Source organism: Populus trichocarpa, chromosome 1 (assembly GCF_000002775.5).
Source record: "Populus trichocarpa isolate Nisqually-1 chromosome 1, P.trichocarpa_v4.1, whole genome shotgun sequence".
NCBI classification, from domain to species: Eukaryota; Viridiplantae; Streptophyta; class Magnoliopsida; order Malpighiales; family Salicaceae; genus Populus; species Populus trichocarpa.
In genome coordinates, this window is record NC_037285.2 from 34,679,612 (window position 1) to 34,699,009 (window position 19,398).

Sequence of the window (19,398 nt, forward strand, 5' to 3'; positions counted from 1 at the left end):
AACCGGACCAGAACTAGTCTAGACCCAAGTCAACCCATCAAGTCGGTCATAATTTTATAATTAAGGTTATTATAATATTATTAATTTCAACATTCAATATAAACTAAGTAAAAAGAGATATCTAATTATTTTTTAAAAATATATAAGTCTAGCAACAATACATATTAAGGATAAAATAAATTTTATTTTATTTTATTTTATCTTGTCTACCATAACCAAACAAAATTCAAAAACAATTATTTTATTATGTATATCATTATCAAACATAATTTATCTACGTCTTATTTTTTATCTTGTTTTCTTTGTTTTTATTGTTTTTATTTTTTCTATTATAAAATAATAACCAAACACTGCTTAAAAGTTCAGAAATTAAAAACAGAACTAGTCAAAACACATTATATAACATGTCAATGAGTTTCTCTAATTTTACAAAATAATTAAATAGTCCCTCTAGTTTTATAAATAAATAAATTAATCTTTATATTTTTAAATCTACTTGTAACTTAATCACTTTCGCCATTTCATTTTCTTTTCCATTTTTTTTTACTTTAAGATATAGAAAAAGGATTGTTGTATGTTCTAGGCATAGGTGATTTGTTGTATATTATATTTATTTCATTTTTTATTGGATTTTTTTCTTGATAAGGAATTGATATTTTTCTAGATTTGAGTTTAAAATCATAATAAATATGTTAAAGAGAATAATGATATCTTATTTGTTATTTATTAGGCTTTACTTTAAAGAAATTGAGAGATACAAGTAGGAAATAAATTATAATTGAAGATATTTTTATAATTTTTGGTGGGTCATGATTTATTTTCTTTTTTCTTTTATGTTAATCTCTTTTTTGAAAGTAAATTTCAAGAAGTAACTAATAAAATATTATTAATTATAACTTAAGCACCTTAAAATTTTTATGAATAGTTAAGGGAAAAATTTTATATTTTAGAAATTATTTTTTTTCACTTTCATTTTATTAATTTATACAAATTTCTCTGATTTTCAAAATTTAAGTTTTTGCCACATGTCAATCTTACCTCTCATGACATGCAACTTTACGAGAAAATTGGACAGAATCTCATTGGAGGGATCAAATTAAGAAAATGTCTAGAATAGAGGGATGTAATAAATATTAAAAAGTAAAGAGGTCGCATTAAGAAAATCTCAAGAGTAGAGGGATGTTCATAAAACTGTTTAGCTACAACTCAGCTCGCAGTGCCAGTGTAGTTTAATTCAACCATCTTTTAGCGTAGTACTATCTGCTCTTCCACTTTCCATCAGCACATCACTACCGTATTTAGCATCTTTCCGGTGGGTGCATCTCCCTCCGATCACCCTCCCATTCCAAATCAGATCAGCTAAATATATTATAATTTGGGAAACCTCAAATATGAAAAGATGATGGAAGGATTGAGATCCAAAATCAGAGTAGCAATTGTAGTTATAGTATCAGCATGGATCGGAATCCTTGCTTTGTACGGTTTATTAAAGCCGATCTCCAATGGCTGCATAATGACTTACATGTATCCTACTTACGTTCCTATTTCTACAAATGGCGGCGTGTCGTCTGCTAAGTATGGATTGTATTTATACCATGAAGGTTGGAAGAAGATTGATTTTAATCAGCATCTTAAGCAGCTTAGTGGAATTCCTCTTCTTTTTATTCCTGGAAATGGTGGCAGTTACAAACAGGTAAGCTTTCCTTTTTATTTATTTATTTTTGGATTCGCTGTTGTTTAATTGTTTTTCTTTTTTTATTTCATTTTTTTTTAAAGAGATCTTTCTATTTATTTATTTATTTATCAAGAGATCTTGTAATTAGTAATTCCAGCTCGCATTAGTTAAATGAGACCTTGCTCTTTTATTTTTCTTTATTTATTAAGAGATCTTGCAATGAGTAATTCCAGCTCGCATTAATTTAATGAGATCTTGAACTACTTTTTTTTTTAAAAAATTAGATCTAGGGTTATGTAAATTCCGCGTGTTCTTATTTTATCTACGTGATTGTTTGTGTTCTGAAACAATATAAATGGGTTTTAAGGGTTTTTTTTTTTACTATCGGATTCAATTATGGGTCATGTTGAGTTGTTGAAATGGGGTTTTAGTTTCTTGCCTTGCCGTACTTAAATAATGTTGATTACGAGTGGAAGATTCTGGTTTAAAATCCGTTTTTGGTCATCGGATGTTAAATGAATGTCCTACCTAGCAAGGATAGAAAAATCTTGAACCTGTTGAATTATATGTAAATCAACAAGTTGTAAAAATGGGTTAACAATTGGTCGATTGAGTTTCTTTATGGTACCTTTCTTTTTGGCAGAAGAAACTGCATATTCTGTAACCTATAGAAATGGAAGTGGAAAGATGAGATGTATATCATACATGACAACCCCATTTATTTGGTGTAAGAAGGATTGTTTGCACTGCACATTCAAACACTTGAAATATTGAGCTATAGTTTTATGGTGGTCTCTTCACAGGTTAGATCCCTGGCTGCAGAATGTGATAGGGCGTATCAGGGAGGTCCACTTGAACAGGCATTTTATCAAGAGGCTTCCCTGACTCCCGAGGAGGGAGGGGAAGATATGGATATAGCTGGCTTCCAGTTACCTAATCAATATAGTAGAAGGCTGGATTGGTTTGCTGTAGACCTTGAAGGTGAACATTCTGCAATGGATGGTCGGATACTGGAAGAGCACACAGAATATGTTGTTTATGCCATCCACAGGGTATTGCTTATTGTGTTTACATTTTGATCTGCAAATAGCACACCAAATTAGTTTAATCATCCAGTTGTTTCTTCTTTACAACCTGCTGAACTTCCATCAATTTATGCCGTTGATGCATTTAAGTACCTTTTAGCAATCTTGAAGGTTTTAGTTTCACTAACTGTTCCTTGTTTAGGTTCTCTTTCTACATCCTTACTTATGCTTGAACTTCATCAACCCTGCTTTGGTTATGTTATCTTACGATACCCTGCTTTCTCACAATTAGAAACTTCAATTCCTCAATTACTTATTAAGTGGTTGCGCATGCAGATTCTGGATCAATATGAAGAATCTCGTGCTGCCCGAGAAAAAGAAGGTGCTGCTGCCTATGGTAGTTTGCCAAAAAGTGTCATATTAGTTGGACATTCAATGGGTGGTTTTGTTGCTAGAGCTGCACTCATCCACCCTCGTTTAAGGAAGGCAGCTGTCGAGACTGTTCTTACTCTTTCAACACCACACCAGTGAGCTTTGCAGCCTTTTCATTCATGTATCTGTATGAAATTTCATTCATCGATTAGTTTTTCACTTATCACCTGTTTATCCAGATCACCTCCTGTGGCATTGCAGCCATCATTGGGTCACTATTTTTCCCAGGTAAATGAGGAATGGAGAAAGGGATATGAGGTCCAAACCACTCAGACAGGACATTATGTGTCTGATCCATTACTCTCTCGTGTAGTTGTTGTCTCCATCTCTGGTGGCTATAACGATTATCAGGTATAATCACACTCCCTTTGTTCCATAGAGTGTTTGGGTTTCTATGTTTTGTTTTTCTTTTAAAATGGTGGCCGAGTGAGCTACCATTCCGGGGCTGAGAGCAACTTGGGTAGGCCCCCTCTCCAAGGGTTGTTTTTCACAAGCTGGAATTCGAACCTGAGACCTCCTATTACCAGGAGAATCTCAGCAGCGTCCACCCCACTTGCAAGCCTAGCTTGCTTCCGCTAGACCAAACCCACTTGGGTTTTGGGTTTCTATGCTGGTTTGTCTCAAGATGCATGTCCTGTCAAATAATAAATCGCTTTATTTCATACTATCCCCCCATTTGGAAAAGACTTTAACCACCCATTCAGCGTTAACAGAGTAAATGATTTGTTTGGGGAAAAAAGGTGAGCAAAAAAATGTGAGTTGGCATGATATTTATTGAGTTTTCTTAATTTGTGTGAAGTTACACAGAACGTTACAGGAGCATTTATTTTATTTCTTTGAAGGGGTGGGAGTATTAAAATTGAACAAGGATTGTCAGGTGTTTTCTTTGAGCACTTTATCTGTTTTTGCTGATGTTGATGCAAAACCCTTTATACATCCACTAAACTAAATTATGACAGCTGAAGAATGTCAAACTGATGTGAAGTTTCATATGTATGATTATTGTTGTTTATCCCTATGTTCTGCATATGGTACAAGTCCCCAGTAATTCTGCACTGCTTCAGCCAGAGTTAGCTAATTTTCTTTCTTGCTGTTGCATCTCAGAATAATTTCTAAAAGCAATCTTCACTCTAGTGAAGATTTCCAATTATTCAACCTTTTCTTCCATTGATCTGTTTGGGAAATATGATGAGATGACGACTGTAAAAGGAACAGAGTAACTCATGATTGACTCATCTTAGAGCTCGACCATGATGGTGAATCAAGCTTGATCAAATTTTTAGGTTCAATTGAAAAGATGAGTGAGCCTGTACGCAGTTTATGAATAAGAGGGTAACTAGAAGTGGGCTTGTGCTATGCCGTGGGTCAAATTTTTTTCCTATAAAAATGATGTTTATGTTTCAATGAAAGAAGAAAAATAAACAACTCGAGTTATAGACCCAGCTGAGTTTAATAAGTTGGTTTTATTTTAAGTAGTAGATAAAAAAAAACAACGATAGTAAACACATAAAAAGTAAAAAAAAAAGTGATCATGACATGACAACTTGGAAAAAAACCTTGTAAGGATGAAATTGGATAAAAAAAAGAAAAAAAACTAGCTTGAGTCAACCCGGGGTAGCATGATAAATATGTAACCTAGGTAATAAAGGTTGAGCCAACCTGAGTCAACCTGTCAAATTTGCAGCTTGGGTTATGAGATCAGGATAACTCGATATAAACCGAAGGAAACTACAAAATAATTTTTTTTTATAAAAAAAACCAATATCGAACAATAAAATTGGAAGAGAAAATAAACAAAAAAAAGGATATTGATCCCTGTCAACTTTTCAAACCCGTGACCCGTGTTATTTAATCATAAGCACCATACACAAAAAATCAAAAAACTCAATCCCTAACAAATCAAATATTGAAGGATGAAATTGAATAAAAAAACAATAACATAAAAGGATAAAAAACTAAAAAGAACAATTAAAAGAACGAGGATAAAAATCAAATAAAAAATAAATTAGAGGTCATATGTAATATTGAAAGGTGAAACTAGAAAGAAAAAAACTTGAATAAAAGGATAAAAAAAATCAAAAGAATGAGGATCAAATTGAAAAAAATAATATTTCATAAATTTGGCTTGAGGGGTGAAATTGAAAACCAATAAAAAGTGCACAAAAGAGTTAAGGAAAAAAATTAGAAATCAAAAGATTGAGGATAAACAACATATGACAAATTGAGATTAAAGGATTAAAATGAAAAAAAATAATCAAAACTCTATAAAAGGGCAAAGGACAAAGAACTAGGAATCAAAATAACAGGGATCAAATTAAAAAAAAAACAATTGAGTGGCTGCTTTAAAACTTTGGGGGGCCAGGTGCGGAAACCTTGGTGGAGAGAGAAAGGAAGAAAAAAAAGGTTGTCGGCGCTAAACCGGATGCTTGTCGACAACACGTGTCAGCCAATGATGGAGGGAATGCTGAGACGAATTGGATGGCACCTTGAAAGCCTTTGTCTAGTCGCTGGGTGCCGCCCAAAAACGGTGGCCAACAATCACGCGTGCAACGCACTCGTTAACAATTTTTTTTTATATCTATTATAATGTAAAAGAGAAACCTGCCCCTTAACACACTTAATATTAAAAAAAAAAGATAAAAAAATGAAACTAACCTTAGGCCAAATGCAAGGGTTTTTTTTTTACTTTAAGGGCAGGTAAGTAATTTAACCATGCTTGAAAAAGTGAAATCCCGAAACTATCCGTACACTCAAGGTCTAAGTTTTTTGTCCCCAAGGGTATTTTAAAGAAGGAAAAGTCTCTCCTACCTTAATAGCTAACCCAATTGTTTTGGTTTTAAGGGGCAAATTTGTAAATCCACTATTATAATCCAAAGTTGATTTGAGTATATAGCTACAGAAAATACACTATTATTAACCCTTTTCCTTTTAGTTTATTTTGTTATTGTTATTTAGCTTTCATAAAACAGTTTCTTGGGTTGTTTATGGAATAATATTTACATCTCTCTTTTAATCTAGAGAGGATGACGTGTGGTGAAAATATGAACCAGAGGATGTGGATTCCTGGTAGATATGACAGCTCTCTATTTTATTTGCTCAGGCTTTTTACTTATTTTATTACTCTTATACAAAAACGATGTTCCACATCTCTAGGTGACCCATTTTGTTCACTTTCTTGGCAGTTATAGAAAGACTTTCTTAGTTTTGAAGCTCAAGCAAGCCGAATTACCTTCACAACTAAAAGAACACTTCACTTGTCATCCTTTTTTTTTTATCTCTAGGTGACCCATTTTGTTCACTTTCTTGGCAGTTATAGAAAGACTTTCTTAGTTTTGGGATCACTTATCTACAGAGGTTGGTTAGATGTTGCTAGCAAAATAGAGCTGGTTAACCAAGTCCAGCATGCTTGCTGATGTTTAATTGATTATCTGTCGTGAAAAGTGTTCCAAAAGTTTGTAAGATAGCTATTAACCTTTTCCTTGTTTCATACAGACACTAACATAGTCAAGAAGCATCATGTCCATATAGAATGATTGTAACTGAATTGTGCATGATCACTTATCTACAGAGGTTGGTTAGATGTTGCTAGCAAAATAGAGCTGGTTAACCAAGTCCAGCATGCTTGCTGATGTATAATTGATTATCTGTCATGAAAAATGTTCCAAAAGTTTGTAAGATAGCTATTAACCTTTTCCTTGTTTCATACAGACACTAACATAGTCAAGAAGCATAATGTCCATATAGAATGATTGTAACTGAATTGTGCATGTTGGCCTATGCTAGTTGTGACTTGTGAGATGATAGTGTGTATAGAGGACACTATTTTGGTGGATGATGAGATGCTCTATACCCAAGGGAAAAGGAAAAACAAAGGGAAATATGACAATCAACTACATGTTGTTTCATTCTTTTGTTAAATACTCTGATGCAGATGCTTGGCCACTTGCTCTACTTTTCTCATCATGGCATACACTAGTACATTCAGTCGATGCTTTTTTATTATTTTTCTCAAATATAGTTATCAAACTTAACACCTGAAAAAATTGTACTTGCTCTACTTTTTTATCACATACAATATATCAATAATTTGCGTTGGACATAATTGTTACTTTTTTGTTATGCTCTTACTTTTTCATCATATGGTAAAACTTTTTACATTTTGACTTTCAGGTTAGAACGAAGTTAGAGTCCCTCGATGGTATTGTGCCACCCACCAATGGTTTTTTGATAAGTAGTACAGGAATGAAAAATGTTTGGTTGTCAATGGAACATCAGGCTATTTTGTGGTGCAACCAGTTAGTTGTGCAAGTAAGTGTGCGGTCTCTTCCAGAATACATGCCTGTACCACAAACATTGCTGAAATGTACATGTTCCATGTAGGTGTCACATACTCTCCTTAGTCTGATAGACTCCAAAACAGGCCAGCCATTTCCTGAAGCTAATAAGAGACTTTCAGTATTTGCAAGGATGCTTCGTAGTGGGATACCACAGAGTTTCAACTGGATGTCATCTCATAGATCAACATATGTTCCCTTAAAGGACTTGAAAAATGCAACTGGTATTGTCTATCTTGACTCTATCTTTTATCAGCTGACATCTATTGAAGTTTTATAATTTCTGTAAGAAAGCTTGCTGAAGAAAATAAATGATTGTGTTTTATGAACTACTTTCAAACTCTGTGAAATCATTTAGGTAATGTATAAATATTTGTGACATGCAGTAGCGGGAAATTTGATGGATTAAAATGTTCAATTTTTTTCCTCTTCACTGAGATGATAAAGAAATAAAGAATTAACTAGAAAGAGAAAGAATTCACGAGTGCAAATATATTAGCAACAAAGCCAAGTGAATGATTAATTAAAGATCAATAGTTAGATATATGCCTGTTGTTAGTACTGTAGTAAAGGGAGATGATATCACATCCACATTTTGCTGTCATCACCTTCACAGCCACTGATGCTGTCACCTTTACATATACCCTATTGATGCCTTCTTTTGTTAGTGATTGTGCTTTGTTTTCTTTTTTTCTTGTACCATGTTAGAGGTGGTGCTTTTCACTACGAGTACTAACCAAGCATCTTTTAAAGGATGGGTGCCATCTTTAAAACAGGTTTTTGAAGGGCAAGGAAAAAGAAATGAAAAACTTCTTTAAACCAGCGTTATGTTTTGCAGATGAATTCCATAAGTGTGATTTGGAACCTGGAACCTGTTAAATACTTGGGTTTCTTCCATGTTGTTTGACCAATGGATGACAGTCAAGCAGTTTAAAAGTGGCTTATCATGTGAAATACAGCTGGAAAGCAGAATGAGTAGTATAAGAACAAGTAGAGTGTGCGTGCTTGGTTTTGGGATTATAGCTGGCAGAACTCTTTCTTAGGTTGCATAATGTGGACAACAATGTTTTTCTTATAACTATATGACTGTATTTTCAAACTGTTAATGATTTATTTTGACTAATTATAAATTTGAAGTGACAGTCCATGTTGTATTTGCAGGTTCTCAAGTGCATACTTTTTCCAGTTGCCCCAACAATGTTCACTGGAATGATGATGGCCTTGATAGGGATTTATATATCCAGACAACTACCATGACTGTTTTGGCAATGGATGGGAGGAGACGATGGTTGGATATACATAAATTGGTTAGCCTCGTTAAAGCTTCTCATTAGTAGTTCCAAAACGTTTTAATTTATATTTTTTCTCTTCAACCTGACTCCTACATGTAAATGTTTTAATTGCTGATTCTCAAGAGTTGATTTAAGCCTTACCTCCCATTTTAAGTCAGGTTGGCACCTGGTTATATTTCTCCTTTCATTTTCATTTAAATTTGGCATGTAAATGAGCCTCAATACATGTCCAACTTAACTGTCCTGGAATTTGATAAATAATCTACAAACGTTGAATAATGTTCTAGGCTTTGTAGTTCAAGCTTCTGAATTTGTGCATTTAAAGAAAGGTCTGTGGTTTTAAATATTCGACCTTTTCTTTCTGATAGACCACTCTAAAAAATGTGGAGTTACTTATCTGCAATTTATGTGCATAGGGGTCAGATGGAAAAGGACACTTCATGTTTGTAACAAATCTCGCTCCATGTTTTGGGATTAGACTTCATTTATGGCCTGATAAGGGGAAATCTGCTTCAGAAATGGCTGCAAGTAAAAGGGTTCTAGAGGTTACAGCAAAATTGGTGCAGATTCCATCAGGACCAGCACCAAGACAGGTACTAAATATGTTTATTGCATTCTTTCATGTAAATATATTTACCATAATTATGTTTGGTGCTGCCTGTCATTTATATTCCCTCTGTGTCTTGTATTAGGGAAATTTATGATATGTTATGAGGTGTAGTTTCTCTAGCTATTAGAGATTAGCTGGACTGTTATTTCTCAAGTGTTTGATAGACATGCTTTTATTTCTGAATATGCTCTCTCTCTCTCTCTCTCTCTCTTAATCAGATTGAACCTGGAAGTCAGACCGAGCAAGCACCTCCATCTGCTGTACTCTGGTTGAGTCCTGAAGATATGCATGGTTTCAGATTCTTGACTGTCTCAGTTGCTCCTCGTCCGGTATTGTTGGCCATTCTTGCTTCTTTTCCTTTTCCATGAATGGTTTCTGCATCAAATTAGTCTGTATCTTTTTACTTTTCTTTCAAAGTTCTATTCCTCTCATAGATTATTTTTTAGGAGCATATGTTCGAATTCATTGCCTTGCCTTGTTTTGTCAAATTAGTGATAGCTGTAAACATAAACTTTGGAGGAAGGGGAACAACTCTGGGCTGCAACTACACCAAGCTGTTCACAAACAGCTCAGAATTTGCTTAGTAACAGGATTGTGAATTAACCTCGATCAAATCTTAGTTGCATGTCCACTGAAAATGCCTGCCAGTTCAAAAGAAGAGTGATTATGAATTAGCTTGGCAAATAAATTTGTAATTAATAATAGTTTCATCTACTATTGTGTTTGACACAACAACAACGACCAAGCACCAGTCCTGAACTAGTTGGGGTTGGCTATATGGATCCTTTGTGCCATTCCATGTGATCATGTATCGAATCTGCCTCAAAATTGGGAGATTTTAAATCCTCCAATACTAACTTTCACGTTAACTTAGGTCCCCCTCTTCCCCCCTACTACTTACAACTTATCACTCCATCCAATGATGCCTTCTTGTGTCCTACTTTTGTGTCTCCTACATGTTTCTTAATCCATACAATGCTCTTTCAAGTAAATATTGGAGAACCTAAAAAATATCTCACACCAATAATGCTTCAACTAATATGTAAATCACATGCTTTGATTTTTGGCAATTCGGAGTATGATCTCCACCAGTAGTTCAATCACCAAAAGAGCTGAGTTACTGCTTATACTAGGGTTGTTTGTATTAGCCTTTTCTCATCTCTGCATTCTTTTGAATGGTGCTTTTGTGCTTTTGTTCACTGATGCTTTGAAATGGTGGTAATTGATATGATTAATTCTGATGGTCAGACAATTTCAGGCAGGCCTCCACCAGCAGCTTCCATGGCAGTTGGTCAGTTCTTTAACCCAGATGACGGAAAGAGAGATTTATCTGCTCAGTTTATGCTTCTATCTAGCCATTCTCAGAAGGTTAACGTTTTTTTAAATACTTGTACTTCTTAGGGTTGTAAGACATGGAATCTTAAAATAATGGGTTAGTTAAATCATGCCTTTTCAGACAACTGGCCTTGAAAGTTTTATAACTTCTTTTTGTGCAGGAATTACTTTTGAAGGAGGATCATCCCCTAGCTCTCAATTTATCATTCACTGTTAGCTTAGGCCTTCTGCCCATTTCTTTATCTTTGACGACCACAGGGTGTGGAATACAAAGGTCTGGCCTTCTGGCAGAAGAGGTTGGAGACATGGAAAACAGTAGTAAGGAATTTAATTTATTTCTAGTCAGCCAATTGTTTTAATATCTATGGATCTACATGTAATCCTCTTGTTCTTAAGCATGCATAATTGCTACAAATCTGTCTGAGGCGTTCTATAAGATATCATGGATTTCCACACTGCTTCATTTTCACTTCTCAAATTAGTTTCACTGATGGATTTATCAATACTTTACTTTGAACTGCGGGTTTTGAACTCTTGTGAACTCATTCCATGCCCCATTTCAGTAATTTGATTTTGACTTGGATACAAATCCCTTTGGTTATATGATATAAACCTGTAGACAGCTATCATTTATAACATTCCATGTCGATTTATTTACAATTGAAGGTTCTCCTACACGTGTGTCATTTTTCCACTAAGTTAGCTTTCCTGGTATTCAGGGCTTTGTAAACTGCGGTGTTTCCCACCAGTAGCGCTTGCCTGGGATCATACATCAGGTCTTCACATCCTTCCAAATTTGTTCAGTGAAACTATTATGGTTGATTCCTCACCTGCCCTATGGAGTTCTACCCAGGGGTCGGAAAAAACCACCATTATGTTACTGGTATGATGGTGTTTACAGTACTCTTGTAATGTAGATATATAGATGTAATGTTTTAGCTTTAATTGTTAACCAGTAGAGGTCTTTATCTCTGTATGCTTCTTCAGGTTGATCCTCATTGTTCATATAAAGCAAGAATTGCTGTTTCAGAAACTGCAGCTGCTAGCAGATTTTTGCTTTTGTATAGCTCACAGGTGATTCTAGAGCCTCCTGTGAATTTTCTGCATAATATCATTTTTTTTTTACTTTAAAAATTAATTTTGGAAAGTGCCTTTGTTTTCTTGCATTGTCTTCTTGTAATTTGCTATTATTTTTACTGCTTTTCTGTGAAACATGTCATTTAAAGGCAATTCCTTAAGCATGCAATTGTGGTTAGATATTGGTTGGGTCTTTTGGTATGATTTAAATCATTGAAGAGTTACCGGAGTAATAAAATGAAAATTCAGACCTGAGTTTAATTAGGAGGAGGATGTGGTGTAATGCTTACAACCTTCTGTGTTGCAATGGTGTTGAGGTACCTTTTGCTTTAAAACACAAGGCCAAAAGAAAAGACTTGCAGTTGCAGGATTAATGTGGAATGCAGAGGTAGAAAGAATTACTTTTAGGTCATCCAAAGGTCCTTAAGATGGGAGTATCTAACCATGAGAAACACCTAATTGGATAGAGACGTTGATGCATTATTATTTTCCTTCTTGGTTAATTTATCCACATAGACATTGAGCCTTTACATATATGGGATTATATCTTGTTGGAGACATGGTTACATGGGTTTATTTGTTAAAGGAAAAAAGAAAAGTAGTGATTTGTCAAATCAGATGCTCCAAGAGATGGGAATGGCTTAATGCTGTTATGATGACATGCTTATATTAATGATTCTTAGTGTTACTTCTTGGGAAATCAAAGTTATATCATGTCATGAGTTTTCTTTAATGCAGATAGTTGGCTTCTCCATTGCGGTTATCTTTTTTGCTCTGATGCGACAAGCACATGCATGGGATCTTGATCTGCCCATGCCTTCAATGCTGGTGGCTGTTGAGTCCAATTTGAGAATTCCATGGCCATTTTTGCTTCTAGGCTTTGTACCCATTTTGTTTTCCTTGTTCATTTCCTTGCTAAAGTCTCAACCACTTCCACCATTGGCAAGCTTCGTCTTTGTATCAACGATTTGCTATGTTTTTGCAAATGGATCTGTGATTCTTCTGGTATTGGTTTCACAATTGGTGTTCTATGGGGTTGCAATCATACATGTTTTCATCAAGTCAAGGTTGGTATGCTTGTCCTCTCTCTGCTCCATACTATGTGGATATGGATGACATGTTTACCAATGTTTCAACTGTCTTAGTCAAAGACCCCCCTGGGGAAGGAGGGGCTGCGTGCAAGGGAGAGAATGAAAACAAAAGAAAATTGCTGTTTTTATCATTCCATATCTGATTGGTTATTATTTTGCTTAAATAAAGCAAGAGGGTCTCACAATTTTTCAAGTGCATTTGGAAACATTTTGAAAAGTGACCTTCCTATTAAAGAATATATTATATGCCCATAACTAACTTCTTTTGCATAATTAAATTTATTTTGACCATCACCATCCACAACCTTACCCTAGAGGTGTCTGCAGATTATCAATGGGAACTGATAATCATGTGATGCACACAGGATCTAAGATGGGATTCTTTTTCTTTTTCTCTCTTTATCATAGCATAATGGAGCCCCTACTTTCTTTCCTGTACCTCAAATGAGTTATCCATTTGGTATTAATATGTTAAAGTATCACATTTGATGCTGAACAGCAAGAGTTTATACTTTGCAGGTGGCAAGAATGTGAAGGAAATATTTGCTTGGCATTTCTTCATTGGTTTATTAATTTATCCTCTGGTTTCTTTTCATTAAAGGTAAGGCACACTGGGATAAATCATTGTCATCTCCGTTTTCGATGTAAAATGGCATAATCAGCTGCATAAAAAGAGTTTACTGTTTGGCATTGCAGTCTAACCGTGCTTTTGAAAATTCTTGAATTCTTTTTTTTTTAGCTTCAAATTTTTTTTGGTGTTTTTGGATCCTTTTGATGTTCTGATGTAAAAAATAAAAAAATATATTATTTTGATGCATTTCCGAGCAAAAAACACTTTGAAAAGTAATCTCAACTATACTCTCAAACAAGCCTTAAGTAGTCCTTTGTACTGGAAACCACTCCACTTTACAGAAAGCCTGTAGAACTTTGTTCGGTAGTCTATTTATGCTGATTTCTCTTTATTCTCTCATGGTCACGGGGCATATTTATCTCCTTCTATATTTGTTTTCCCCAAATTTATGGGCACAAGTTATGCTTTAGCTTGCTCACCTGATCTAACTTGTTCATAAAGCAGGTTGTGAGGGTTCTTAGAGTCAATCCGTTACTTGTTACTGCACTGACTGCTATTACCTTGGGGTGCTTTGTCCAACCAGCACTGGGTTTATTCATATTGATCTTGTCTCATGCTTTGTGCTGTCATAATGCGTTGTGCAGGTACTTTTCAAGTTTGAATTCCTTGTACTTATCATTGTTGCGCATTCACTTCATTTTCAGAACAAGTGATACCCGTCCTAAGCGTTTCTCCATGTTTGTGTAACAGTTTTTTTACGGCTTCCTTTCGCAGCCATGCACGAATGAAAGAGTTGCTTGATTTTAAAGATGTTGGGAATGAAAGATCTCAGCAATTTGCATCTAAACATGATGCTGGACTCGACCAGAATTTCCAGCTGGAAGAGAACAGCTCCAGTAGTCCTGACTCTTCAAGAAGTTTTGGGGACACCCAATTAGAGATATTCCATCACCGGCATGGTTTATTGATTCTGCATCTTCTTGCAGCGCTAATGTTTGTCCCCTCTTTTGTGGCTTGGTTGCAGGTATGAATAACGTGTTCTTTCCTCTATTGGCCTTGAGTATTGAATGTATCACTTCTGCAATGAATTAGTTTGACCATCTGCTTTGCTTTTTTGAGGTGGCACACAGCCAATATAACCCATAGATCTGGCAACTCAAGCTGAGACATTATTTTATGACCACTATAAGCTGCGTCCAAATTTCCAACTTTAAAAACGAATGGTATAATAGTTTAAAAGCCCCCCCCACCCCCTCCTTTTCCCACTCTCTCTATCTCCCCCTCCCTCTCTCTCTCATGCATGGTTTCAAATGGAATATATTGCTCCTCAATGATATGTTAGATTTGTTTGCTTCTCAGTAAAAAATAAAATATATAATATGCTTCACATGAATTTAGAAATAGTTTATGGATGTGTAGTTATGTGGTTACTGTTGCACGATATTCAATCTACAGTGTTTGCATATTCTGTGTGTGCTTGCATAATATCGTACCTTACATGAATTCATCTCTAGTTCACAAGGATACTAAAGCACCAAGATCTTCAAAGTGTATGCACTGTGCTCCTTGCACTTCTGGTTGAACATGATCTGTCCTTAATAGAGGAACTTGTGTGACTGCAGAGAATAGGCATGGGACATAGCTTTCCATGGTTCCTTGATTCAGCTCTTTGCATTGGTGTCATTCTTCATGGTATCCTCAACTCAAAGCCTGAGTTCAACTCCATGTTTTCCTTCCCAGAAATATTTGGGAAGGAAGTGAGATTGGACTTCATCTACTTGCTCGCCGGCTACTATTCCTATGTTGCTGGTTTGGGCTTGGTGCCATACAGAGTATTTTATGCCATGGCTGCTATAGGTTTCATATCTTGTGTCATGAGGATCTTATATAGGAGGAGCAGGGAGAAGGGAGAGCCACGTTTTGGCAGAAAAAAGCGTTCTCATAGACATTGAGGACGTGTAAAAAGCATCAGAATTTTAGAAGACAAATTGTACAAGCATTTGTGATGGGAGGTGGCATGAAATGAGCATTCAGTTTCTGGAGATAATAAGCCTGCAATCTTTGAAGGGAAGTGATCTTGCTAACAGGTGAAGGGTAATACAGAAACAAAGAAGGAAATTTTGTTGTACCATTAGGCCGATTTTTTATGGCTTTGCATTTTTGTATGTATATGAGCATTTTGTTTTGAGATCATAGGAGAGAAGGGACTAGCTTTTGCGATTGAAAAGACATCCTGCATTTGGCATAAAACAAAGGCCATTGTTGATTGTGCAAAGCAAGGTGATCCTTCAAGAGTTTACTTGCTGAAGATTTGGTCTCTTTGGTTTTATTTATGATTTTTGTTAGATTATTACCTTAGTCTGAAATTGCATCAAGCTAGGAAATAACTATGTTCTATAGATCTTATGGCTAGCCTGTTAGATCAACTAACAGCAGCCGATGGGATTTAACAGGTGGAAGCGGTCTGGGGTTTGAGGTGCTTGTTAGCTACTGGTATGGGACTAGCTAATCTTTTTATTCATAGCTGAATGAATGCGTATAGCTAATGCAGGCAGTAAGAATGAAGCTTCCGCTGAACTCTGGACGATAAGTTACTGGCTGAGGACATTAAAGAGCATCGATTTTCTTTGGGCAAACCTAAAAAAAGTCTCCAGTCTATAGGGACATTATCGATTAGGTCCAGAAGTAATTTGTTTTCCTTGATCAAGTCCCCTTCCATACAGATTGATGATACTCAAATCATTTCTTCGAAGATGAGATCATGGGCAACTAGGGCTTCTACCAGGACCCCCCATTCTCTAACATGATCCTCTTGGATATCATAGCAATTGGATTGGGAGGTAAAAGTGCCTAGGATCAATGATTTGAATATTCCTCAAGTATCCAGCTTTTCTAAAGCCTTCTCGAGGAAAATGACCACTTTCCATTTCAGTTGTTGTGTGTTGTCCACCTGTTTTTGAGTTTACAATCACACCTCCCCATTCAAGCATCGGAGCACTGTCCTTCAAGTGCGAGAAAAGGGTGGTGGCCCAAGTACAGGACCGCAATGGTGGTTCGGGCCTGAAGAGATGGGACGGTGATGGTGGCTTGGTTGTGTTGATTGAAGACTAAAAAGAATTTCCTGTATTAATGGGTCAGTGGGTTTCGACTGAGGGTTTGTGAGGGAGGATGATGGTCTTTTGGTTGTTGATGGTGTTGTGGTGGTTACATTTTTCAGGTGGTAGAAGAGATGGGAAAGGCTGATATGATGGTTATTTGTGAATTGTTTCTGGAAATAGGGGAAAAAAAGAATGGCTGGGTTTTGCTATTGGTTTCATTGTTGCTGGATTCGGCGGTGTATAGGGAGGGAATGAATTGATGAATCCTTGAATTGGTTTAGACCCCTAGATTTGGCTACCTGTCACACCTTCATCCCTAGTTCTCAAAATTATGCAATTATAACTTATCTAACCCTTAATTTTGGCTTTTCCTCTTCAATTAAGTTTAAATGACTTTTTAATTTGGCTTTGTGTTTCAAATCCATCCTTGCTCTTTAACTTTTCTAATCTTAAACAGTGTTTGGGAATGCGGTTGAAATCGCGTTCCTTAAAAATTTTAATTTTTTTTACTTAAAATTAATTTTCTTATGTTTTCAGATCGTGTTGATGTGCTGATGTCAAAAATATTTTTTTAAAAAAAATATTATTTTGATACATTTCCGTGCAAAAAGCATTTTGAACTCAACTGCTATCGCATTCTTAAATACCTAGCCAACTAAAGATCAAATTAAAGTATTTTTCTTCAATTTCTCTTTAATTAAATCCTCATGGTAATCCAAACTCAATTGTTTACCCATAATACTCGATTATTGATCCAATTTTAACTCCAACTATATTTTTATTTTTATTTTTTTAATTGTTTTGCACTTTTTGTATTTTTGTAATTTTTATGATTTATTTTTTAACACACAAAAATTAAATAAAAATAACAAAATGATTAAAATTGACTAAATTTAGTGAGAAATATTTTTTAAAATTATCTATTTTTTAAAAAAATATATACAAAAATAAAATTCAAAATTGAGTTATTACCATGATTATTTGTACTTAGAAAATTAACTAATTACTAAATTTTCTTTGTACAAAAATATGAAGAAATTAATAGTAGAGTATCTATCTATCAGATAAAATATGTGGTTTACAAAAAAAAAACAGTTTTTATTTATTTAAAAGCGTTGACATTAATGAATATTTTTTTATGTCGGGAATAATTTAACTCAAACCATCATATAGCACAAACCATCTATCTAATCATCAAAAAAAGTTATTTTGTATATGATCCACAAAATATTCTCAAAAAAATTTCAAACATATTAGAGAATTCTTAGATATAAGGAATAAATTCAATCTGGTGTTCTTAATTTTATAAATCATAGTAGTTTAATATTTGGACATCCAAGGACAATGATAAGCTCAACAACTCAAAAATACATCATAGGAAAATTGAATGAACAATCTCTTCCATTAACAAATAAGATAATTAATTTATCTTTTATTTTTTTTTTGAAAATGAGGAGGAAATTTTGGTTCAAATTTAAATGTGATGGGCGTAAGATAAGGTTCATACATACACACATCATCAAGTTTAAATTAGCATTTATTGCATGTAGGTTTACATATAAGATTTTTTGTAAACTGAAAGGATAGTTTAGTGATTAAAGGATAGCATTTAATACATGATCATATCATATATTACAACCTTGATTCAACATGATGTTGGTCCAACAAGAATCCATCCTCACAAAAACTCATCTATAAACACGGCCATCTTCTTCTTCATTATATTATATATTGATATTATCATAATCAGCACCGAAGCTTTTAACGTCATGATTGAAGTCTGTAATTTCTTGAAATCTTCAAGTGTGAATCAATATCTCCCCTCACGACGTCCCCTCCAGTGTGAAAGCGCCCGCCCAAATAGGCGCCAGGATCAAATTAATTATTACCAGAATACTTCATCGTCGGTAGCCAAATGGTCTAGCATCGCCGTCGCAGAAAACCCAGAAAATTCAAATGCGGCACCCCAGGTCATGACCCTATCATGTGACTTTACCTTATGGGATCCCTTGGTCTTGTCCTTGGACTTGGAAGATGGGTGCATGTGACACCCTGTGCACCGTGGCTTAGAGCATTTTCCTGTGAACTTGGAGTGGTTTGTGGGCTTTGATGGGACCTTGGAGAACAATCCGGCTGTTGGAGGTGCATCGAACTTGTTGAATTTTTTGTCTGAAGGCTTAGAGTTCCATGGAGATGGCAAGATCGTGTAGGTCCTAACCATTCCATGGGGGCGTCCCTCTCTCTTCATCTTGCCTACTTCAGATTGCGGGCTTGAATTTGGAAGGAAAAAAGGTGAAGAACTGTCTTGACGATGAAAGGCAAGGTGTTGCCTGTTTCAATTTATAGGAAGTTGAGTTGGTGATAGGAACTTGGGGAGCAAGGAATATTTTGTATCAGAAAGAAAATTAGGCAGCAAGGTGTTCAGGTCGGTGAGTCATTAGACGATCGTGTTGACCAAGCTAAATTATATAGATGACTTTGTTATTAAATTAAATTAAAGGAAATGATTTTCATCCCTTTGATCATTTTGAATCTAATCTAAACCGTTGGCCCCAAAACGAAACACAATGCCCAAAAGCATGCTATGAAATCCCCACGTCCTTAAATGTATTGAATACAAAATATTCCTCTCTCCATGGGTGATGGGAAGAAGTAGTGTCCTTGGCGGAGGAGAGGTTCCGAGTGGCTGGCCAGATACAGCATTATTATACAATATTTTAGGTTTTTTATTTTTTATTTTATAATGCTTTACTTTTCAATTAAACAGTAAAGCACTTCTTTTGGTTTTTTTAAATTTTATCCTCAAATTCTTTTTTCATAGTCTAATTTCATGAGATAAAGTTTTAAATTATAAGAGA

The 19,398-nt window shown here is 35.2% G+C and overlaps 1 protein-coding gene across 2 annotated transcripts; it reads left to right on the forward strand.

Moving 5' to 3' along the window:
* The first annotated feature begins 1,187 nt into the window (after window positions 1-1,187).
* On the forward strand, window positions 1,188-15,750 carry LOC7467682 (uncharacterized). Of its 2 annotated transcripts, none has more exons than XM_024581770.2 (18): window positions 1,188-1,693; window positions 2,479-2,727; window positions 3,037-3,227; window positions 3,312-3,483; window positions 7,303-7,440; window positions 7,513-7,690; window positions 8,628-8,773; window positions 9,175-9,351; window positions 9,587-9,697; window positions 10,617-10,736; window positions 10,865-11,021; window positions 11,423-11,586; window positions 11,691-11,777; window positions 12,519-12,847; window positions 13,391-13,472; window positions 13,947-14,086; window positions 14,193-14,466; window positions 15,065-15,750. In XM_024581770.2, exons 1-18 carry the CDS (start codon window positions 1,400-1,402, stop codon window positions 15,392-15,394), a joined length of 3,339 nt encoding a protein of 1,112 aa, XP_024437538.1. In that variant the 5' UTR covers window positions 1,188-1,399; the 3' UTR covers window positions 15,395-15,750. The 2 variants fall into 2 exon arrangements, with proteins under 2 accessions (XP_024437538.1, XP_024437544.1); XM_024581776.2 differs by having other exon boundaries at window positions 14,217-14,466.
* Window positions 15,751-19,398: the final 3,648 nt, after the last annotated feature.